Source organism: Stegodyphus dumicola, chromosome X2 (assembly GCF_044657685.1).
Source record: "Stegodyphus dumicola isolate Sdum_Otavi_A_Nest chromosome X2, ASM4465768v1".
In the NCBI taxonomy this organism is placed as follows: domain Eukaryota; kingdom Metazoa; phylum Arthropoda; class Arachnida; order Araneae; family Eresidae; genus Stegodyphus; species Stegodyphus dumicola.
In genome coordinates, this window is record NC_140781.1 from 92,572,089 (window position 1) to 92,594,431 (window position 22,343).

At 32.9% G+C, this 22,343-nt stretch overlaps 1 protein-coding gene across 1 annotated transcript in view; it reads right to left on the reverse strand.

Moving 5' to 3' along the window:
• Positions 1 to 22,343, reverse strand: part of LOC118198107 (chloride channel protein 2-like) — a 63,166-nt gene that overhangs the window by 22,070 nt on the left and 18,753 nt on the right. The window contains exons 5-19 of the mRNA XM_035369715.2: positions 20,944 to 21,077; positions 20,686 to 20,763; positions 20,337 to 20,415; positions 16,519 to 16,644; positions 16,058 to 16,142; positions 12,560 to 12,661; positions 10,374 to 10,458; positions 5,576 to 5,725; positions 5,419 to 5,488; positions 4,959 to 5,069; positions 4,529 to 4,626; positions 1,831 to 1,946; positions 1,565 to 1,701; positions 315 to 508; positions 78 to 201 (exon numbers count right to left, since the gene is read on the reverse strand). Of these exons, the coding sequence (XP_035225606.1) occupies positions 78 to 201; positions 315 to 508; positions 1,565 to 1,701; positions 1,831 to 1,946; positions 4,529 to 4,626; positions 4,959 to 5,069; positions 5,419 to 5,488; positions 5,576 to 5,725; positions 10,374 to 10,458; positions 12,560 to 12,661; positions 16,058 to 16,142; positions 16,519 to 16,644; positions 20,337 to 20,415; positions 20,686 to 20,763; positions 20,944 to 21,077 (1,689 nt within the window). The remainder of the gene's footprint in view (positions 1 to 77; positions 202 to 314; positions 509 to 1,564; positions 1,702 to 1,830; positions 1,947 to 4,528; positions 4,627 to 4,958; positions 5,070 to 5,418; positions 5,489 to 5,575; positions 5,726 to 10,373; positions 10,459 to 12,559; positions 12,662 to 16,057; positions 16,143 to 16,518; positions 16,645 to 20,336; positions 20,416 to 20,685; positions 20,764 to 20,943; positions 21,078 to 22,343) is intronic.

The window sequence follows — 22,343 nt, forward strand, 5'->3', positions numbered from 1 at the left end:
GATGGGAAAGTAACTTTAACTAAATATAACTCTTAAAAACTTAGGATAAACCTTACAACTTTAAGAAATGTTCTTACCGTGTGCAATACTCGAAGTTATAGTCGAGTATGGAGAATGCATTGGAGAGTGCTTCAAAATAGACTTTTTAGGAGATGTTGGAGTCATTGGAGGAGATGGTGGTGGAGAATTTCTTGCTGAATACTAAAAATAATTGCATACAATTAGAATAACTTCTTTAAATATTTAATCACATACTTACATATAAAATCTTCAACGGCAAACTGGAACTCGTACAAATACTATTCATATCTTACTTTTTCAAGCCCAGAAACAGGAACAACTTCAAATCTGGACATCTTTCTTTCTTGTTCTTGTACTGCTTTATAAGTTCCTTCATCTACAGATTGCCTTCTGGCAACTTCTTCCAATCTGCGTTCTCGACCCAAGTGCCTCTCCAACAAACGCATAAGTTCCATTCTTTGAACAGAGCCAAGTAATATCATGGAGTCTGAAAAGTACAAAATAATAAAAGTAAAAGAATATGTGTTCATATTTACTGTGAAATTATTCGCAAAATAAAAGAATTACTTCTTAGTAAATATTTTGGTTTCAAAGTGCTAATAACAAATTATGAGCTTTTCATCTATATTTTAGATATAAGTGTGTGTAATGAAATGGTTTATAAAATCAGAATCTATGATTCACACTTATAAAAAATCTGAAAATGCATTCATTTATTACATTCTGGATTTCATCAATGCGGTAAAATTTTAGGCATCGTAGAATTTATAAATTTGTCAAGAATAAACATCTTTAAGTGAAGCAATATAATTTTGAATAAAAGCAGGTTTTTTTTACTGTACATGCTCAGTGCATTTTAGAATGTTATTTTTTAGTTATATTATCATATACATGGGATTTTTTCCTGAAGAACTGTGTACATATATATGTATATTTTTCTTTCGGAAGAAGGTTTGGGTTTCTTTTGCAAGAAATGCCTTTAGAAATCATAGCACTCAAGAGTTCGTACAGTTCAAAAACTTTAGCAAAGATTTAAAAAATCTATTTATAATATCGTTATTTGACCAGAAAAAGCCCGACCCTGTTTGGCAATTTGCCTAAACACCGAGACTGAACTAAAAAGACAGTCAGCTAGATAACCACGACACTGAAAGGTTCATCTGCAGACACATAGAATTTTAAAACAACCCTTTCATAGCGTCCGTCTCTAATTCAATTTATACATAAGTTCTGACCTCTGTCTGGTGTTTGATTTTTTAAATATACTTGAAAAATAAGAACCCTCCATGCGAAATTTCGCATGGACACAACCCTCCACTACATTTTGCATTTAAATTGAGCATGTACATTTGTGCTCATGTTTGAGCTTTTCTTGATTTAAATGTACTTGAAAAATAAGAACCTCATCCAAAATCCCTTCCGCATAACACACCCATCCACTATATCTTGCGTATAAATTGAACATATGCATTTGTTCATTGTTAAGCTTTTTTTGATCTAATTATATATGTTCATTGACCAAGTAAATAAATCAAAATGGTACCTGAAGACTCCACTAACGGAAATGAGTGCAGTCGTTTATTGCCTTTTATAATTGTTTTAATTTCTCTGTATGTAGCACCTTCTGATATATATACAATTTCACGTACCATTATATCCTCTACATAAATATTATAAGCCCTGAAATGCAATAAAATTAGATTTAATCTTCCAGTATTAATGCAAGCTTCAGTTATACATAAAAATATATTAATTATTTATAGAGCTCTGATTAAGGAAAGAGGTTTAAATTAATGAAATTCAACTTACTGAGATGACGTAGTAATAATAGAAGGCAGGTACGGGAGTTTTTTAATTTGTATTATGCTATCATAAATAGATGGCTGGAGAAACTGAGCAATAGCATTGGCAATTAGCACTGCAATCTAAAAGTGGAATGAAAATCGAATTGCTAGAAAGTTAGAGTGAAAGCTGAGAAAAGTGACTTTCTAAAATCATAACAGTGTTTCATAATGAAATAATACATTTATTTACATGAAAAAAAAACAAGATTTTAATTATTATATTCAGGAAACAAAACTAGATTAAATCTTTATCATTTTTATGAGGTTGGGGGGGTTAAGCGCTATAAACATAATTATGAAGGTGATATCCCATTCTGGGATTTTCCGATTTAGGTTTTCTGAAAATGCCAGCAAAAATCGTGCCATTTCAGGCTCCCCACCTTCTTCAGGGGCTCTAGATGAGGGTATAAAAATCGTACCTTTTCAACATTACAGGTTTTAACCAGTTGGAAAGAGATTGGAAGGGGAAGAGTAGTTTTTCAAAGAAACAGGCTCGGCTAAATAAAGCACAGAAAGGAAAACATGTCATTTACACTCATGTCCATAAATTAAGGATAATTCGGAGTCACGCGGAAATCAAACTCTAAAATAAATATATCACCTGTAAAATCACTACACACATCTTCAAGAATCATATGCAAATTTCACGAAGTAACCAGATGACATCGATGGTACGTCACAATGACGAGAGTGTAAGAGAGTGATATATAAGGAATACAAGCAAAGAAGTAAAATTGTTCGCAGGCGTTTAAGCATTTCAGTGCAATAACCGAATAGTTAAAACACAAAGGACGCATTTGGATGATTTTTTACGTGGTAGAATTATCGGCCGTCTGGAATGTGGGCGTACCCAACTGGAAGTATCAGACGAACTTGGAATTGCCCAGAGTGTCATCTCCAGGCTTTGGCAACGATTCCAAGATGATGGTAATGGGAGTACACGTTACAGCACAGGTCGACCCAGAGTTACAACGCCGAATGAGGACCGGTATTTGGCAGTTACTGCCAAAAGAAACAAGCGGAGCACAGCCTCAGACCTGTCTCGTCAGCTCTCTTCAGCCACTGGTACGACCATTTCAAGGCAGACCGTGTACAGACGCTTAGGGCAGATTAGTCTATATGCTCGTAGACCTGTCAGATGCGTTCCACTTACTGCAACTCACTGTCGCCTGCGGTTAGCCTGGAGTAGAGAGCATGCATTATGGACACCGCAACATGTTTTCCGACGAGTCCAGGTTTAGCTTGCAGTCTGATTCTCGTCGGACTTTCATATGGAGAGCCAGGTACCCGTTACCACCAAGAAAACATCATTGAACGACAACGTTACGGTGGTGCAGGAGTGCTCGTTTGGAGTGAAATTATTCTGGGTTCCAGAACTGACCTGCATGTTCAAACTGCAACCATGACAAGCCAAATCTATCGGGACGTCATTCTGGAACAACATGTACGTTTGTTTCGGGGCGCCATGGGCGCACAATTTGTGTTTATGGATGACAACGCCCGTCTTCACCGTGCAAACATCGTAAGCGAATGCCTTCAATCGGAGGATATCACCCGTATGGACTGGCCAGCATTCTCACCGGACTTGAATCAAGTAGAGCACGTGTGTGACATGCTTGGCCGACGAGTTGCAGCCCGTCAACCTCCTCCTACATGTCTACCGGAACTTCGGAGAGCATTGCTTTTTGAGTGGTGTAATATCCCCCAATATCAGTTCGATAATTTGATACTCAGCATGCCTAGGCGTTGTACGGACTGTATTGCATCGTCTCGGAGACATACAATGTATTAACAATCATACCAACCATGTAATATTGTTTTTTTGTAAATAGGGTTTTTTTTTTTTTTTTTTTTTTTTTTTTTTTTGTAATTTGCTCCAAGGAGAAAAAATCACTAATTTTTTTAATAATATCAAACATATAGCATCTTTTTTTGCTCTTTACCTTTTGTTTAATAAATAAGCTTTACAAATAAGTCAAATTTGTTTTGCTTCTAACTCTTCCTTTGCTTGATTTTACATTATCCTTAATTTATGGACATGAGTGTATTTGAATACCCTATAGTAACTCAGTTAGGCATATGATGGTAAGAGGTCCATTTCTATGTGTATGGTTTAACATTCTTCTACAGTGAAACTCATATTTTTAAATGTCTGTTAACTAATAAATCTATTTTATTAAAAACTGTGATAGTGGTACCACTTATGAATTTTATGATACTTTAGAATATTACATTTTTAATACCGATTTAATGCTTGCCAAATCCTCAAAACTTTTAATTTTTCTGTTTCAATGTGATCTTTTACTTTCGGTTTTTCAATTTTCATGATTATGTTTCAAGAAAGTAAAATAATAATACTATATTATAACCAAGTTTTAAAAACATCTTGTTTTCTTTATTACGTATAATCACCAATGCCATTAATGTTTTACTTAAGCAGTATCTAAAGTTCAAAGGGTGATATAAGTACAGTCACGTGATCTATCTCACTTTCAGGATTTGAATGAAAAGGCTGGAATGGGAATTGATTTTACCCACCCCATCAAGAGAGGCTGAAATGATGCAATTTTTTAAAAAACCTCAGTTGGGAAAGCCTGAAAGTGGGACATAACCATTACAAATTCATTCAGTGCTGTATAGTTTTATAAGGACAGGATACTTACGATCACCGGTAGCATATGTGACATTTGGCCTGTTAACTCAAATACGATAACTGAGGTAGAAACAGTATGAGTTGCACTTCCCGATAAAGCTGCAGCTCCTGAAATTCAGGTTAAAATATCCATTGAATAATAATAAATTCATTTATTTAAAATTAATTAATTTTAATTGCTTTACGAAATATCATGATAAGCATACACAAAATTAGAATTTAACGAAAGATTTCGTATTAATTTAATGTCATATATATTGCTAAAATGATTGAATCACTTTGAACAAAACATTCTGGAAGTATGGTTCTAGAAAAATAACAAACGAACTTCTTTTTTAGAATATTGAAAATTTTACATGCGTTATTTTACGAATAAAAATTTAAAAATAGGCACTTCTACTATTAACGTTCGCTATATCAATTCAAATGATGGATTTTACCAACAACAGCGTAACCTCCTGGTAATATCTTGAATATATTATCACCCATACGTATCCCGTCAGGAAACCATGCAGCCATACATTCTCCAACTAAACGTCCAAAGGCAGCACCTATGGTAGAAAGTATTGTTATATATATAAAAATTGGTAGAAAATGCTGCATGGCGTAAAAATATATATCGTAATACTTTCTACTAAAATATCACAGACATATTTGTGTTCTGAATTTCATCGTTTTATGAATTCTTATATTTAATGTCTCAAAATACTAAGATTTTCTTTTAATAATAATATAGCAATAAGTTAAAAATAGATATCTTCTGGAAAACCCCTTTATATTCCCAAAGCATTAAAATTAGAACATTTAAAATAAATAAATCTTTTGAATTTGAAGAAAAGAGATACTGGATTATGTTACTTGAAGCAAATTAAAAGAACAGAGAAGTTAAATGAACCTTACCAATCCGGAAAATGGGAATAAAAACACCAGCTGGTACTGGCAGAGTTGCACAAACCGTTGTTGTGATAAACTATAAGTACAATTTAAGATTAAACACAATGTTATGTAGAAATATAGAAGATCTAGAGTAAAAACATCGAACTAACAATGGACTTACGTTAATAATAATGAAAAGAGTAAGGTTGATGTATATATTTGTGTAAAGAGTAGTCCAGTGGCTAACAATAATTGCATCATCTACTTCAAGTTGAGAGCTCGACCAAGTGATATTACTAAACAGCTCCTTCATAACTTCGTGATTGGTAAGCTAATAAAAAGATGAAATAATATGCAGTATAATCACCTTCTTCAATCTAATACTAAAAATTCACATTGCTTACAATATATAAGAGGGTCGTTTTATTCAACCTCCGATGGACCATTAAAAGAAGACAAGCAAAGAAGAAAATGAATTTGTTGCCAAAAGTTATCTACAAAAACATGGTTACTTTTCGACAAAATCACAGTGAAGATGTCAGCATTTTTCATACTGGGGGTTACTTTCCGATCTGGTCTTCGCATAATGTTGTTGCCAGTGATGTGATATGGGCCTGGAAGTTGTTTTGAAGCTTCTTATTGGCTTTCTGGCAAGTTCTTCATTTCAGGGAAGAAATGACAAACACTCGCCACAAAATCGGGGCTATACGCCGGGTGATCAAACATGTCCCATTTAAACCGCTTCAAAATAGCCCCGACTTAGCGCCGAGTGATATTTAATTTTCCCTGAACTGAAGAACTTGCTAACCCTCTGAGTGGGATGACCGGCTTGATCCGGTCATGGAGATTTTTTACCCCTTAGCACCCCCTGAGGGTCGACTGGGAGCAATCTTGGCGTTCTGGTTAAGTCAGTATCTAGACAGCTGGAAAAAAATTAACAGTATTCACAGTGACTAGAACCATCATTTATACGGTGGTAGGTTCAGGCTCGGCAGAGACCATATAGTACTTTCTTGTCTGTCCCTTGGTTGTGGGGATGCTACGTAGTTAGATTTACAAGGTTGTTCAGGGGGACTATCTCCATCTGGTCAACACTGGAGGGGGGCAGATCCCTTAATTTGCGTTCTCTTTGTTGACAATTGTGACTAAGCGTTATATTTACCCAGACTTCGCGATTTTCTGTCCTCCTGGGTTGATCAGGGGTTAACCTCTTCAGATCGCCTTCAAAGGTTGGGGTATTTAACTGCATTGGAGAAAACTGACAGTCTTCACAGTAACTGGAAACTTCCTGTATTCGGTGGCAGGTTCAGGCTCAGTAGGGACCATATAGTACTGCCTTGTCTGCCCCTTGGTTGTGGGGATGTTTCATGGTTTCATACCGAAGGTTGTCCTTCGGGATCTAGCTCGATGTCTAACTATGTTCGATGTCTAACTATGTTCTACGATTTTCGGTGAATGCGTTGCAGTCCACAATTGACTTTGCGTTCTTGTACCCAGAATGAGCGAAACAAAAATTGTTCCCCTGTGTTGACCGAGGGGTTAGTCTTCCTTGGATCGCCTCTAGGGTTTGGGGCGATTAACCATGTAAGGCAATCTCGAGCAAGCAAGGTATAGGTACTTTTCCTCCTTAGTGCACTGTCACCTCGCACATATTAGCTTATAATTTAAGATATTTTGCTTTTTTACTTTCTTTAATAATGTAAACGTCATCTTAACGAATGTAAATTTACTAAAATAAGTAATTATACAAATTGAGCCAATAAATGCTGTTTAAATACGTGTCTTCATGATCCCAAATCCCGCGTCGCTCAGATAACTAGGAGACTAAAGATTCCACAACAAAGAGGAGCTTCAAAGCAACATTAATTACACGGGATGTGTTTGATGACCCGGCGTATAGCCCCGATTTTGCGCCGAGTGTTTTTTATTTCTTCCCTGAAAGGAAGAACTTGCTAGAAAGCCAAAGATTCCAGATCAATAAGGAGCTTCAAAACAATGTCCAAGCCTATCTTACATCACTGGCAGCAACGTTTAAGCTCATCTCACGTCACTGTCGGCAACATTCTCCGAACAGGAGATCGGAAAACTCCTACACCGATATGAAAAATCTCTGAATCTTCACGGCGATGTTGTCGAAACGTAACCATGTTTATACATAACTTTTAATAGATTCATGTTGTCCAAGTCTGTTTCCATCGGAGACTGAAGAAAAATGACCCTCGTACTAGAATCATTTTGAAAAATCATGAAATCAGTTTCAATGATAACAGTTTTACGAGATACGTCTGCCTTTTCTGGAGTATGGAGTTATAACAAGTGCATAAATCTTATTACAAGTGAATAAGTAATAAAGAATGCTTATACAGAAAAAGAAAGGTGTTGTAATCAGTAGAAACTCACTGTAATAAATCCCGTTACATAAAATACATTACATAAAAATTATCAAGCAATTTAGGAATTCTTCACATAAGATGTTAACTACCAAGCTTTGTGCACAGCAAACTGTGAACCTTCAAACAGAACTCGGAGAAATGTTCACTGGCATACAATTTTAGGGGATTAATAAGCTTTATGCATATGTCACACCTAGAAGCCTCAAAATGTTATGCCAGCAACAGTACTCTAAGCCAGATTAAAAGAGTGATAATCTATTAAACGTATCAATGAAATGAAATAATATTCTAAAATTATAAAAGTGTATAAAAAGTAACATATAACTGCTGATTACAAAGATATAAGAATTACACTTTGAAATATTTTGAATACATTAAGAAGATTAATTAAATTTTTATGAGCAACCATGCAACTATGCGTGCTAGAAAAGTTGATTAATTCAAAGTTATAGGCATTTTAAATCATATTAGCAAAATATGTTTAATATTGTAACGTTTTTGTTGTTCCAAATCTGTATGATATTAATGTAAAATCAATAAGGAATTAAAAATAAGCCTGGTAAATGCACCCCGCTCAAAATGTACATGTAAATAATAGTCTATTTGTGTTATTAATAGAACGGACGATTTTCTTAGAGAAACTGGCTTAGTATTCATGATACACATGCGGAAAACACGAAAATTACCATGCAGCCAGCCCATTTGCCTGGAATCGAACCCGGGGCGAATAACCAGTGTTCAGTGACTTCACCGCTAGTAGTAAATATAGTATAGTATAGACTCAATTATGTCGTAGTTTTGAAGAGTCATTTTTATACTGTACTTTTTTTATATTAGATATTGTGTTGTAGATCTTAGCATATTCATTAAAATTTAAAGCTTCACCGATAGCAGATTAAAATAGTCTCAGCTTTATACAGTTACACTTAATTGTTTCGAAACATTCTGAAATTATTGCTGCGTAGCCAGATTACTTAGTGATACAAACATGTGAATACTACATCTTCAAATGCTGCCCATATGTTGTCACACATTTAGGCACAATCCAGTTCTGAAATTTTTTAGCTACCATCTCCGTAACATCCTTTAAAGTGCTTTTCATAGCAGCTTTGTAGGATGCTATGTAGCGAGTCACTAGTGTTCGCCAATAAATGTAATGACTTTATAAATTAGTAGTACGAATATTGGCAGATGAATGGAGCTGCTGAACGAGATTAATGTGAGAATGATTAGGCCTGAAACTGTTTCTATAATCCTAGTTGTAAAACACTTTGTAACTACTAGATATAATTAAAGATCATAACGTTTTTGTACTGTACTGCATTAAAAACCTGTAATCAATATTTTATAGCAAGTCCTAAGTTGACATAAAGGGTTAAAAAGATATAGGAATTAATTTTAAAATAAAACATAAATCATATATGTTTATCGTTGGCTTCGAATTGTAGAGAATGTATTGACTTACCTCTTATATTTGAAAATAGTGACTTTGTAGAGACATTAGGTTTTTTTTAAAAGCAGGCAAGATGAAAAATTAGCAACGACTTCGCCGAGAATCGAACCTCGGACCTCTCAGTTACGCGCTGAGCGTGCAAACCACTACACCACAAAGGCTCGCTAAGAAGGCGGGAGAAACACCTGATATACTGTCTTTTTAAAGGGCGACTGGGGCTTTTAGGGGTCCCAATCGTCAAATCCTGGGTGGGAAGAATCATCATCCACTAACCTTTTTAGTTCGGGCGTCACTGTAGAGACATTAGGATTTTTTTGGAAGCAGGAAAGAAGAAAAATTAGCAACACCTTTGACGGGAATCGAACCGCGGACCTCTCTATTACGCGCTGAGCGTGCAGGCCACTAAGGCTCGCTAAGAAGGCGGGAGAAACACTTTATAACCTGAGGTGTGATATTACACATGACATTGGGAAAAACGTGGCTACAGGTTTTAATTTCTTGAGCGTTAAGTGTAGTAGTTTATATTATTACATGTACTTATTACCTAAGTATACTTTATATGTACGAAAAAAGGAACATATTATAAATGCCAGTTACTGTAGACAAATTGAGCTCTACTGTATTGCCTTAAGTGTAATGCTCCTTCTATAAACTTATAATGCCGACAAAAACAATTATCATCATTACTTGGTGAAATACCTTTGTAATAGATTGATGGGCACAAGATCAAGTTTGTCAAAATGTTCGGCGTTTTATACCTCAACTATCTAAAACATGGCTAGTGTGTAAACTATTTATCCAGATTTAGCTCTTTAAATGCTCCATTATGCTACACAAATGACAAAATAGAGAAACAAAAAAAAAAAAAAACCCTGCTATCAAATTATTTTAGGTATTTTCCTATAAATATATGATTTTCATACATTAAATATTAACTCACAACAGATTTATAAAACGATTATTTCCCACCAGCTCAAAAAACATATATTCTGCCGAAAGTACAAAAATATGCATTTATCTTTTAATTACGTGCATATTACATAATTAAAGGTATGTTTGAGAGACAATAAAATGTATGCTTGGGTAATTAAATTTTATCTATAAAAGAAAATAATTTAACATTTTAAACATACCTCAGCAGCCATAAATTGTCCTAAGCCCAAAGGAAACGTGAGACTAGAAATGATTATGGTAACGATGGCAGGGTACATAAAACGACTGGAGAGAAAGAAGATGGTTATAATTTTGGAATGCTATGACAGAGTTTAAAAAGCATTGACATTCACATATCATTTAAATAAAAGAATCAAAATTCATACAAAACTAAAACAACTGCTGATAACGCTCCAGCAGTACTTAAAAATTTTTGGGGGAAAATTAATGAACGAATTAAATTTTCCAATATTGTTGAAAAATGAGCGCATAAAAATCACTGTAAGACAGCAACTAAATGAAAATATAATTAAAATAATCACAAATAAAAATATCGCGTTTGTTCAAATTACAGATGAATAGATGAAGGACTTACGGATGAATAGACGTAGGAATTACTGATTCCAGAATTTATTCTAACTTATTTTTAGTCTCTGAATAAGATAAACTAAGCTAGAAACTAAGCTGTTTTGAAATATAAGGCAACAGAATTAATACCTAAATCCATAATAGTACAGAAATAGTAAAATAGTTTGGTTTGAAGCGTGAGAATTCGCATTTTTCTGCGCGAAAACTGATAATTTTTCAACAGTATGCGTTTTAAAGAATGTTATTTCTTGTCTGAGGTCATTTTTGGTTTGCGTCTAAATTTTATTTTCATTTGTCCCATTAAATTCAAATTTTTCTTCTCTTAGGTTGTCAGTTTGTTTCAAATGGGCTTCTCATTTGAAAGAAACTGTAAAAAGGTTAATCTACCTAACAGAATTTCTTGAAATAAGTTTAACGACTGAAGTAAGTTATTACAAAGCATGTCATACATTTTATATTTTCTTGTAAATGAATATTAATACTTTCTGCACTGCAACTGATGCTATGAAATATCTTACGAAATTGACTGAAACGTCTTTCTAGCTTACTTTTCTAAGCAACTATTTTACTATTTTACAACTGTTTCACCAAATTCTTTTAAATGAACGTAAGTACAATGAATTAACGCAAGTATCATAAACAAAGTTTGTCAAGAATTATTTTTTTTCTCTTGTATTGGAAAATGCATTTTATATAAAATTAATCTAAAATAATAATATGAAAGGGAAAAGCTATCCTTTATAATAGAGCTATAAAGCAAAATCTGCATTTTAGGCAGCCTGAATCTGACTAAAATGTATAGTAAGTGTTTTAAAATATGACAAAGTAAATTTATTTTAAAATATGACATTAAAACCCTTTCCATCAAATATGTCGAGGCAATCAAAAGCGAAAGTTATTTTTTAAATTGCGTTATGAACCAAGTGATATGACGTTGTGTCTTTCCCTGCATGTTTTTTCAAAGCACCAATTGTAATAATAAAAAATATTCTTGGTAGGAGGAGGTACGGTCCACTTGGAATATACAGATCTGATTACAATTCCAAAATATTAAATAATTTTAATGCAACCACTATTTTATATTTAGTCGAAAACCTAGCATTAAAATCTAGCTTTCTTTTTAAACAGAAAGGTGCTAGCTTTAATTAAGTGAATTAATAAAAATTAATGATATGCATAATAGTAATTAGGAATATATTATATATATAAAACACGCAATTATTCTTAAGCAGTACTCAAGAAGTACCAGAGTAACAACGAGAGAAAATCGTAATGGCAAATTACCTCAAGAGAAAATTATAATAATAAATTACTTTAATATAAGAAAAATCTATTACGTACAAGTCAATATAAAAGTAAAAAATGCAAAAGTTAAGTCATAAAAGTTAAATCTTTCAACCAAGCTAAATGATGACATTATTGTAGTTAGTTGCAAGATGGTTGGTTAATAACTGTTTTTGATTAACAATTTAATGAATATTCAGTTGAGATTTATTCTTAGAATGAAGACTGAATGGGTAATATGTTACATAAATAAAACAAGCTTAATATTTTATGTAAATATATTTGCAACTGTACAAAAAGTTTTGTATTCTCAGTATAAAAATAGATAAAATCTTTTAAAATATTATAATTTTACTTTTATAAAACAGATTATTTCATTGGAATTTTCGGATTATTATGGCACTAAAATCAGCTGTCTGACAAAGTTAGTTGGGAGTTGTACATGATAATGAAGAATGATAATGATTATTAAAAATTAACATATAGTAAATTCTGACGATAAAAAATGGTATACTTTCTTTGTAGGAAGGCATTTAGAGTCTTATGTCGCCGATTAAAATACACTATTTGCCGATGGAGCCATACAAAGAGAGCACCTGCAAATCCACAAACTGCTCTGAAAAATTAAAATTAAAATATAATCTTTTTAAAGAAGGCCATTATCCATGATTACAAAGTAATCAATCTATCTAAGTGACATGTAATAATAATGAGTACAAAAGAAAAAAATAGACTCGAAGTAGCTAGTAATATTTAAAATACTTAAAAAAGCAGAGTAAGGTAAAATGTATATAGAGTATTTGTTACTCAGGTACACAGGTCTTTACCTGGATACTTGCTGTGTTTACGAAATCAAGCAGACCTTAAGTCAGATCAATGTATTTCATACACTTCCTTTATCACTATTGTCAAACAAAGAGCCCTTAACTACATTATTTTGTAAATTTGATTGAATTTAAATGTTATTGTTATTATGTTGAGTTTTCGGAGCACATGAAAACTTACATAGCAAAATGTCCCTCGTCACGAGATACAGTAGAACTCCAATTATCCGAATCAATTGGGATCGGACCCCATTCAGATAATCAAAAATTCGGATAATTGGATTTTTTCCGAAGAAAAAGGCCTACGTGCACTTTAACTAATTACTGTATGTACTGTATGTTGAAAATGGGAGGAATAAACTATTTTTAAAGAAAAAGAGGTTTTAATTAATTAAAATGAAAAGGTAACAATTTCACGTACATGTTATATAGCGTACTGTACAGTACTTACAAGTGCTGAAAGTCATTGCTTGCTGGACATCTCGGTCACAGTAAGCTGTTTAACTGTGTTCAACCGTTTTCGGGCAGCGAAGTCGCGCATCCGCTTGACAATGAGAAGTTGCATGTGGTCACACTCGGGCTGACGCTCCATCCACTTCAACGCAGTTTTAAGGCCGGCAAACCCTTCACTAGCTGATGGTTCCGTGTCTTCTTCAACTTCGACATAAGAAGATCAACACTTTTTTCTCTTACACTTTCAGTAAGTTCATCATCATTTAGAATTTGAAACCCAGGGTCTGACGAATCACACACTATCCATTCTCCTGTACCCTTAGCAATAACTTCTGAAAAATCAGGGATTTTCAAAAGAATGTTTCTTAATTCCTCAAGTGACACGTCATCCTCATCTTCTCCTGTCTCTTCCCTTTCCTTTTCTTGACCTTCTTTTTACTTTTTCTCTTTTTCCTTCTCTTTTTAGTTTATTCTGAAAAATTCTGAAAGCAATTCGGATAGTCAGAGTTCGGATAGTTGGAGTTGAACTGTACTTATACGAGAGTATATATTGATCCAGGCGTTATTGAATGGAAGCCATATTTTATCATCTAGTGTTTTCCTAGAAAACAGATGCTCTATAGTAAGAGAAGGATTTGCACTTTACGAATCTATTCTAGACTCGGTATACTTTTTTACAAGTGAACGGTTTTTCTAATCAAGAAAACTATCATAACTGATTTTGGACATATTTGCTGATATACAGCATTGGTATCCAGACCATGAAATCCACATGTATCACAAGAGCTTCACGATACTCACAACAGAAAGATGATGCGGAAATATAAAAATTGATATTCAAGCTGAAAATTAGATTATTTGTGGAAATATTGACTGAAATATGTTATTAAAACTATATTTATATTCCTAGAGGAAAACCTGTAAATTTACCTGGATAGATTATGTGAAACTTTATTATTACTGTTAAATTTACGTAGCTTATGTGAAGAACGTAACCTGTAAAATACTCGGTTTTCTTCGCAGACTTAAGTTATGCAAAGTCAAAACTATTCTCTGAATTTAAAGTTTGAACTCTACATTTCTGTAGTACTCAAACAGTAGCTTTTATTCGACTTCCTTTGGATGAGCTTCCATCAGAACCAGGGATATTCGAAAATATTATTTTTTTCTAAGCCTTGTACTTAGGACAATCACTGATGTTCTGTTCTATGTGAGCAAAGGCTTATTTTGTAGGAAAAATCAAATTTTCAGACTGCTGTTTCCTGACAGAAAGTTGTGATAAATTCTTAACATAAAGTTATCCTAAAGAACATTTATAGATATGTGGGAAACATCAGCAATTAAAATTTGAAGAAACATAATGGTCTACAAAATTATGCATCACATCTCTGTAAAATTAGCTTAAAATCCTAGAAAACATGTGTGATACTTTATCCCCGGATCTGAAATAACTTTTCGATTAGTCTCTAGAAAACAAGCCTATTATCTGAAAAGCTTGAGGTTAGATATCAGACAATGGAAACTCGCAAACTGAGAGTGCTCTTTTTGCAATGAATATTAATAATTCTAGTGACAACATGAGTGGTATGATATCCTCTGCTTCCTTTTTATGCTGTAAAAAACAGCGTAACAGTGTTATAACACTTTCATAAGCACGCTGTCTATCACTACAGGACTCAACGGAGCTTCAGTGCCCAGAGGGACATACACAAACATTCCTGAGTGCATGGGGACTCATCACACTCGTGCAAAACTCGCGAGTATTATGTTACTCATGGGGAATTACTATATTTTGTTTGCGAAATAAAACGGAAACAAAACGTATCTCATACTTAGTGACCAAACCTGAAGCATGCTTTTCGTCTAATGACTACATTACAGGCCTACGAACCCAAATATCCTTGGTCCTCACTAGACCGCAGAAACTGAGCACCTTCCATTCCCAACGGTACATGTGTTACTACTTCAACCAGCCTTAAAAGTACTAGTAAATCGCTTCAATTTCTGTGACCTTACTGTATAAGTTCTCCCCACTTTCTATATTATTCGTTAGCATTTATCTTTTCATTCGTACCCCAATTTCAGCATCTAAGTTTCTCTTGTATATTCTACCCTTTATTATCTTTGTTAGTGAATTGTTTCTAGTTATGTTTCGGTTTCCATACAGCTTTTCTTATTAGCTTTGTTTAAGCCATTTTTCTCTACTTTTTGTACATAGAATTGTGTCCTGCATTGTATCGCAATTTGCCCCTGGTATTTGGTGCATAGCCTAAGTTGTATTTCATATACTGTTCTTTTCTGTTGTTTCCTTATCAAGTCAGGGGTCTGACAGGCATTAGTTCATATACAGTGCACTTCGTGTGACTTTTGCGGCTAAGAATATTATAGTGGTGTATCTAATTACGTTAATTTGTAAATATTGTTACTGATAAGAATGAGCGTGCAACTTAGTATTCTAAATGAAAATATGAATTTCGCATTTGCTGTTAAACTGCACCACACTGAATTCTGCAGCTATCAAATTCGTTATTTATTTACATTTTTGAAAAAGATTATTTCTACTTAAAAATGTAAGGTTTACTTGAATTGATTAAATTCTATAATTCTTCCTGAACTTCCTTGTATACAGCACATTATTTTAATAACTTCAAACCTAAAGCATGTATATCGGTTTATGTATTTAAAATATGATGGAGGAAATTCTTTTGCTTACGAATTTTAAATATAAAATTTACCCAATCAAAGCAAATGCTAAGAGCTCTTGAGGATCAAACGGAAAATCCAAAGAAAATTTTGTCCTGAACAGAGCAGTAATAGTGTCTGAAAAAGAAAGAATTTCAATTACAGTGACTACAATTTAAAAACGCTAATTATAAGAGGAAAAATACGGTGCATATTTTTTAAAAAAATAAATAAAAGAATAACAAAAAACTGCAAAACTGCATAATTAATACAAATTTAAAATGTTTTGCAAGCAGTTTACCAAAATTTGCTTTCTAAATTAAGTAAAAGTGATTGATTGATCTGATAATTAATTTAGATGTAAAATAAATAATCTGATGTGGTCAGATTCGAGACCATTTTACATTTATTTAAAAAAAGATATAATTTCTTCTAATCTTCATCTAATCTTCTAATCTTAGTAATTTCAGAGAGATATCATAATAATAACTCATTAAATTAATAATAGAAATACCTTCATCTTCAAACCATACGGCAAGAAGTCTATATACCACAGCCCCGCAACAAGCAGCGAAGAATCCACGCCAATAGTTGCGCACAGCAAAAAACACTGACGTTACTTCGATGCTAAACAAAATACCTACAACGAAATGACCACATGTATGAAATTAAACAACTCATAATTATTTCCTAATAAAGAAGCTGCAAAAATGCTTTATTTGTAAGCGCGAATACAAAGGTCTGCTTAAAGAAAACTTGGAGGTTAGATTTTAAGGAAGTGAATTTATCAATCATAAAAATGAGTTTATCGTAAAAAGTAACAATAAACAATTATTCTATGTTTATTTTTTTTTCCTTTCGCCTGGCAACTGTAAAACTGATGAAACCAAAATATGGCATATTTCTTGCGGAAAATTTAAACAATGTGTGTATAAAATGTCTCGAAATTCTTTGCATCACTTTTGCCTACCTTATTTTTTTCCCATCAGGACATGTAATTTTATCACTTGCATTATGGATTACTGAATAGACCACGTACTGCTAACTGACAGGGCTATACTGTAGAGATATTAGACAATTTTTGAAAGCAGGAGAGATGAAAAATGAGCAATGCTCTCACCGGGACTCGAACCACGGACCTCTCGAATACGCGCCGAGTGCACTCACCACTACACCACGAAGGCATGCTACGAAGGCTGGAGAAATACCTTATAATACAAATAATTAATGGTACAGAATTTAGGATTCGAAGTAATGATAATAAATCATGTCACTAAAATCCATAGATCATCTATCCGCGATATTAAAGTCGTATAAACTACCCACAACTATAGAGCTTATGAATTTATTGTGGCAACAGAAAAACACCACTCGTACATTTTAAACCACAAACCTTTCCTTGCACGAAGAGAATTCCCCCTCCCCGGCTTCCTTTAAAATTTGTTTTTCATTGAAATTTGCATTAATATTATGTGGGTGTTTTCCTGTTGATGTACACGTAACGTAACTCACTCGGGTTAAAAAAATACGAGTAATTCATTGCAACTGCATTTACGTTTTCAGTCTGCCAGAAAAAACATTCAATGAAACGAATTTCCTGGAAACTGAAACATACAAAAGATACATGCAATATGAAGAGCTGGACAGCAATGTATGCGTATGAAATCAGCAAAATGAGAATTCTGAGAGTATGTAGCTTTTAATAGAGAATAATAAAATCACCTGAAACATTGCACATTATGCAATGCCTCAAGTGTAACTAACTAGAATGGATCGCATTTTACTCGTAACTACCTTATATACCCGTACCTTACTCCTCTTTTCCCAATAATGTCACAGCCTGAGAGCTGGGAGGAGGCGAAATACGCGGTACATAAGTACTTCTTTACTAATAAACGTAGCAAATTAAAAGGTACGCATAAAGAAAAATTAATATTATTGTATCATGTATTTCAAAGGAAATAAAAACTGTGTAGTATTCTAATTCTAGATAGATTTGGGAGATGATTTACAGTTTCTTGCATTTTTACCTTCTGCAAACCTATACACTCTTGCAAGAGAGGTAATGTATTCGGTCTTAGAATTTGATAGTACGTTTTCAGTGAATAAGCTCAAATTAAGGTCCCTACAACACGTTTTTACTACTTTTTAGAATGATGTATGCCTGTGTGTATGTATGTGACAATATTTTCGCCGCGGTAACTCTTAGATGAAAGTTCCAAAAATTTTCTGTTTTCTGTATTTGAGCTTTCTGCATTCGTATAAAGTGTTGATTAAATTTTGGATAAATTTGGATAATCGCAAGCGGTACTTTACATGAAGCTTTTAACAGTTTTTGATGAAAAACGATATTAAAATAAAATCTAAAACTTTCCAGCTTTAATTTTTAAGACTTTTATGTCGATGTGAAGATAGATTTGGGCTAAAACTAATGAAACGGAAGTAATACTTGAAGCTTTGAGCATAATTCCGTGAAAACATGTATCATGATGAAACCCAAAACTTCTCAAATCTGATGTTTTAAATAAATATGTGATTGAGAACAATCTTATTACATTTATAAGCATTGAATGTATTCTTAGAATTATGCTAATTGCAACAATAATAAGCTCACTATGAAAAGAAGGCTATTATTATAAAGCAGTTAAAATGAGTTACTCTTGTTTTGAAGTAATAAAATATATTAGCTTCACTCCTCAAATCTGTGTTAGTTTCACTTTTGTGTGAAGTTAATTTTTAAATAAAAGCATGCTACTACCAAACTTTATTGTCAAGTATTATTTTTAAAGAAATAATATAGCAAGTATTAAAAATGTACGACAAAACTTAACACTGTATTGGGAATTCTAAACATAGGCTAACTTTGAAGATTTTGCGGTTTTGTTGGTGAATTTTAGGTGGCATATATGCGAAGAAAATGGAATTTTATGTGGCAAAGGGCGAAGACAATAATATATAATAAATAAAGCTAAAATGAGAAATAAAAATGTTAGTCATCTTATAAGAAAACTAAGTATTTTATGCTATCAACTAATAAAAGACTGCTAAAATTCTATGGCAACACTTAATAAGCTATCGAAAATTAGAAAGATATGCTACTGTTAAAAATTTTGCTTTTGTTAAGTCACTGATTCGTGAATCCGAAATATTATATGACAGGAGAGGTACACTAGTGATCAATGTGACATTTTCAATCAAAGCAATGAAAGAAAATGTGAACGCAAGCACATATAATCATCATTTTTCATTATAGTATGACAGAATAGATTAATAAAATATGAGCAGTATTTCTAATGTAAATAAATACAGAACCATACAGTTGTAGGGTTTCCCTTAGTTCATTTTGCCTATAATTCAAATTTTTATTATCTTTCCTAAATACCTCAACTTCCCTTCGCATTTCCTCGCCAGGACGTAAATTTAAAGTTAAGTGAATATTTAAACAGGTGAATCTTGGAGTTTATTCAGAGCGTGTTTTCGCTAGCTAGCACACGTTTCGTTTCTGACCTTGTTATAACGCGGAATTGCTGTCACGCCTTTTGGCCATTTGTATAATTATCATGCTTGTTAGGGTGTTGAGTCAGTCTAGTTAGTCGTAACTTAGTGTTAATCCAGTACTATTCTTTTTAGACTTGAATTGATTTGTGTAGCAACGCTTAAGTTCCACCGCAAGTTGTCGGTGTTATTGTAAAATATGAAATACGTGCCTTTCTGTTCAAAATCTAAATTAATAAAGGGTTATTTTCACCCTTCTTCTGTGCTGGTGTTACTTAACGCCTGTGCGATAAGTCGCCAGGTTCATTAGTAGGATCTAGATTAATTTATTTATGTGGCCAAAGAGAGATAAATTCTATACAGTATCTAAACAAGTTATATTTTATTTACGAACCATCAGCCGGAAGTAATACTTTACTGTAAGCTGTATGCTACTGAAAATACGTATTTGGTGGGAGAACATGTGCTGGCACACAACAGAATTTTTTATATGGCAAAGTTCATGTGCCATATTTTTTTCGTTCTAAAAAATGTAACTTTATATGTTATCAATAAAATGCTGAAGAAGATAAACAGTATTTTAAAGCAAAGTAAACTGCCTTATAAAAACGCTTTCATGGATAACTCTTTAAAGAAAACTAGCTTATATTAATGTTACACAAGGGAAAAGTCGACAGAAAATCCATGCAGCGAGCCCATTCATTTCGGGAAATGAAAGTTGAAAAATATTACAAACTTAGTTATCTTAACCATTTGCCGCATATAGATATGAAATTCTGAGGACTAAACAATTTATAATTCTGAAAATAATATATATCGTCAAACAAAATATATTACCTCCAATCGGAGCAGCAAAACTGCAAGCCACACCAACAGCACAAGCAGCTGCAAGCATTTCACTTGTTCTGGATTCATTCTGCAATAAATTTGTAAAGAAGATAGTAAGAATATTCCATGCATTCAGATAAAAGCATTTTATATATTTATGTAATATATATGAAATGGGAAGCTACAGATGTGTGTGAATTTTATAAATATGTACCATATGGAAATATTACATACAACTGCGACGAAATTCTTCAAAAATACATCAAAATAGTACATTCAAAATTGTGAATAATTACATTAATGAACTTTCAATTAATTTGAATCACCGTTTTATACTCTTCTGAAAGAAATAACTAACTTCATATATTCCTTTGAAAGAAGTAACTAACTTGCTAAGAAGTGTAGCAACCATGCTCGATATGTGCACAAAAGGCCCCTGAAACGTAAATGTTGAAACAAAATAAATGTAGTTCAAAGACAGATTTCATGACAATATAAAATATATATTATAATAAAATAGAATTCAAGAAATGCATAAGTTATATAGGCAGATTTAAAAAAAATGGAGATGCACTACACAAATGCATTATAAAAAAAGAGGTTTGCAGTTCTTTACCTCTTTGCCAATAGGTAGCCCACTACCTAATGAGCATGTTAACCCAATCACTTTCGAGACTAATGTTCTGAAGCTGAGATATTCCTTCAGAACTACACCTCTTAAAATAGTTTTCATTTCAGGAATGCCTGAACCTAGGAGGGAAAAATGAAATTACTGAAAAGTATGTTAAAAATTCTTATGGTAATTATAGTTAAGTTTCAGGTTTTTTGTTCTGAGTTAGAAAAATGAATGCCATATTCGGAAGAGAAAACCCCCGACTAACTAAATATACCATATACATATATTTTCACTAAAATTGATAAATATTACATAAATAAAACGTTTTGGTATTTAATAACGTATTATATTACAGTGAAAATAAGTTGCTGAAATTAGTTGTATGGAAAAAATGTGGATTGAACCTTAGAAACCGATTTTATATAATGGTTCAATATTCAGCTCTTTATATGTCCTTTACTCAGTATTCAGTATTAATACTTTATTCAGTATTCTACTCTGAAGTAGTCATTATTTCAGCCGTTCAGTTCGTATTTGGAGCTGGTTCTTTCAAATTCCATTCCTATCCTTGAGATTCTAATCGCATGACTTCAATAATATTGATTCTAATATGACTTCAATAATTCTGCTTATGGTACACCATTATCAATTTGCTTCCCACCACTCTATGACAAATCTGATCATTCTGCTAAACAAAAACATGGTTTTATTTTGTTCTCACATTATCTTGCTCTAGGTGTTTGCTCTTCGTATGTTTCTTACAAAGGAACACAGTTATTTCAAATCTTTTGTAATCGAAAGAGGCTGTTCTCCAGGGTTATCGACAGAATATAAAACATACTGTTCTTGCCATCGTAAAAGATATACCTATTAAAACTAGCTACAGTAAATTTATTGCCATGTCATATTCTGATTCCTGCTGCCATTCCAAAATTTGTTGGTTTTTCCAGAAATTTAATCGTTATTTCTCATGTATGAAAAAAAGAATGTTCTCTCGTGTCTTTTTTAAAGAATCTATTTCAAGTTTAATTTTTCAGAAATTTATAGTATTCTTTGTCATTGTGGCTTGAAATTTATCTGCTAAACTAAAAACATTGTTAAAGTTTCCTATTCAGGAACATGATTACAATGTCAGAAAGGGATAAATGAATAAATCTTCAATATAATAAACATAGTTGATCCTTCATCACATATTTGGTTTTAAGTCACCTAAAACTGGTAAAAAAACATGTATAGTTAGTGAGTTAGATTTTTTTTCAAATCTTCCGTAATTATAATTATACATTTGAATTAATAATATTAATTCCTTTCCAGTTTTTCGCGAAAAATTCAAAATTTTAAAGTCACAGGTTCGATTTTTCTTATTTTTCTCGACAGATGTTATTATGTTTAGTACATCT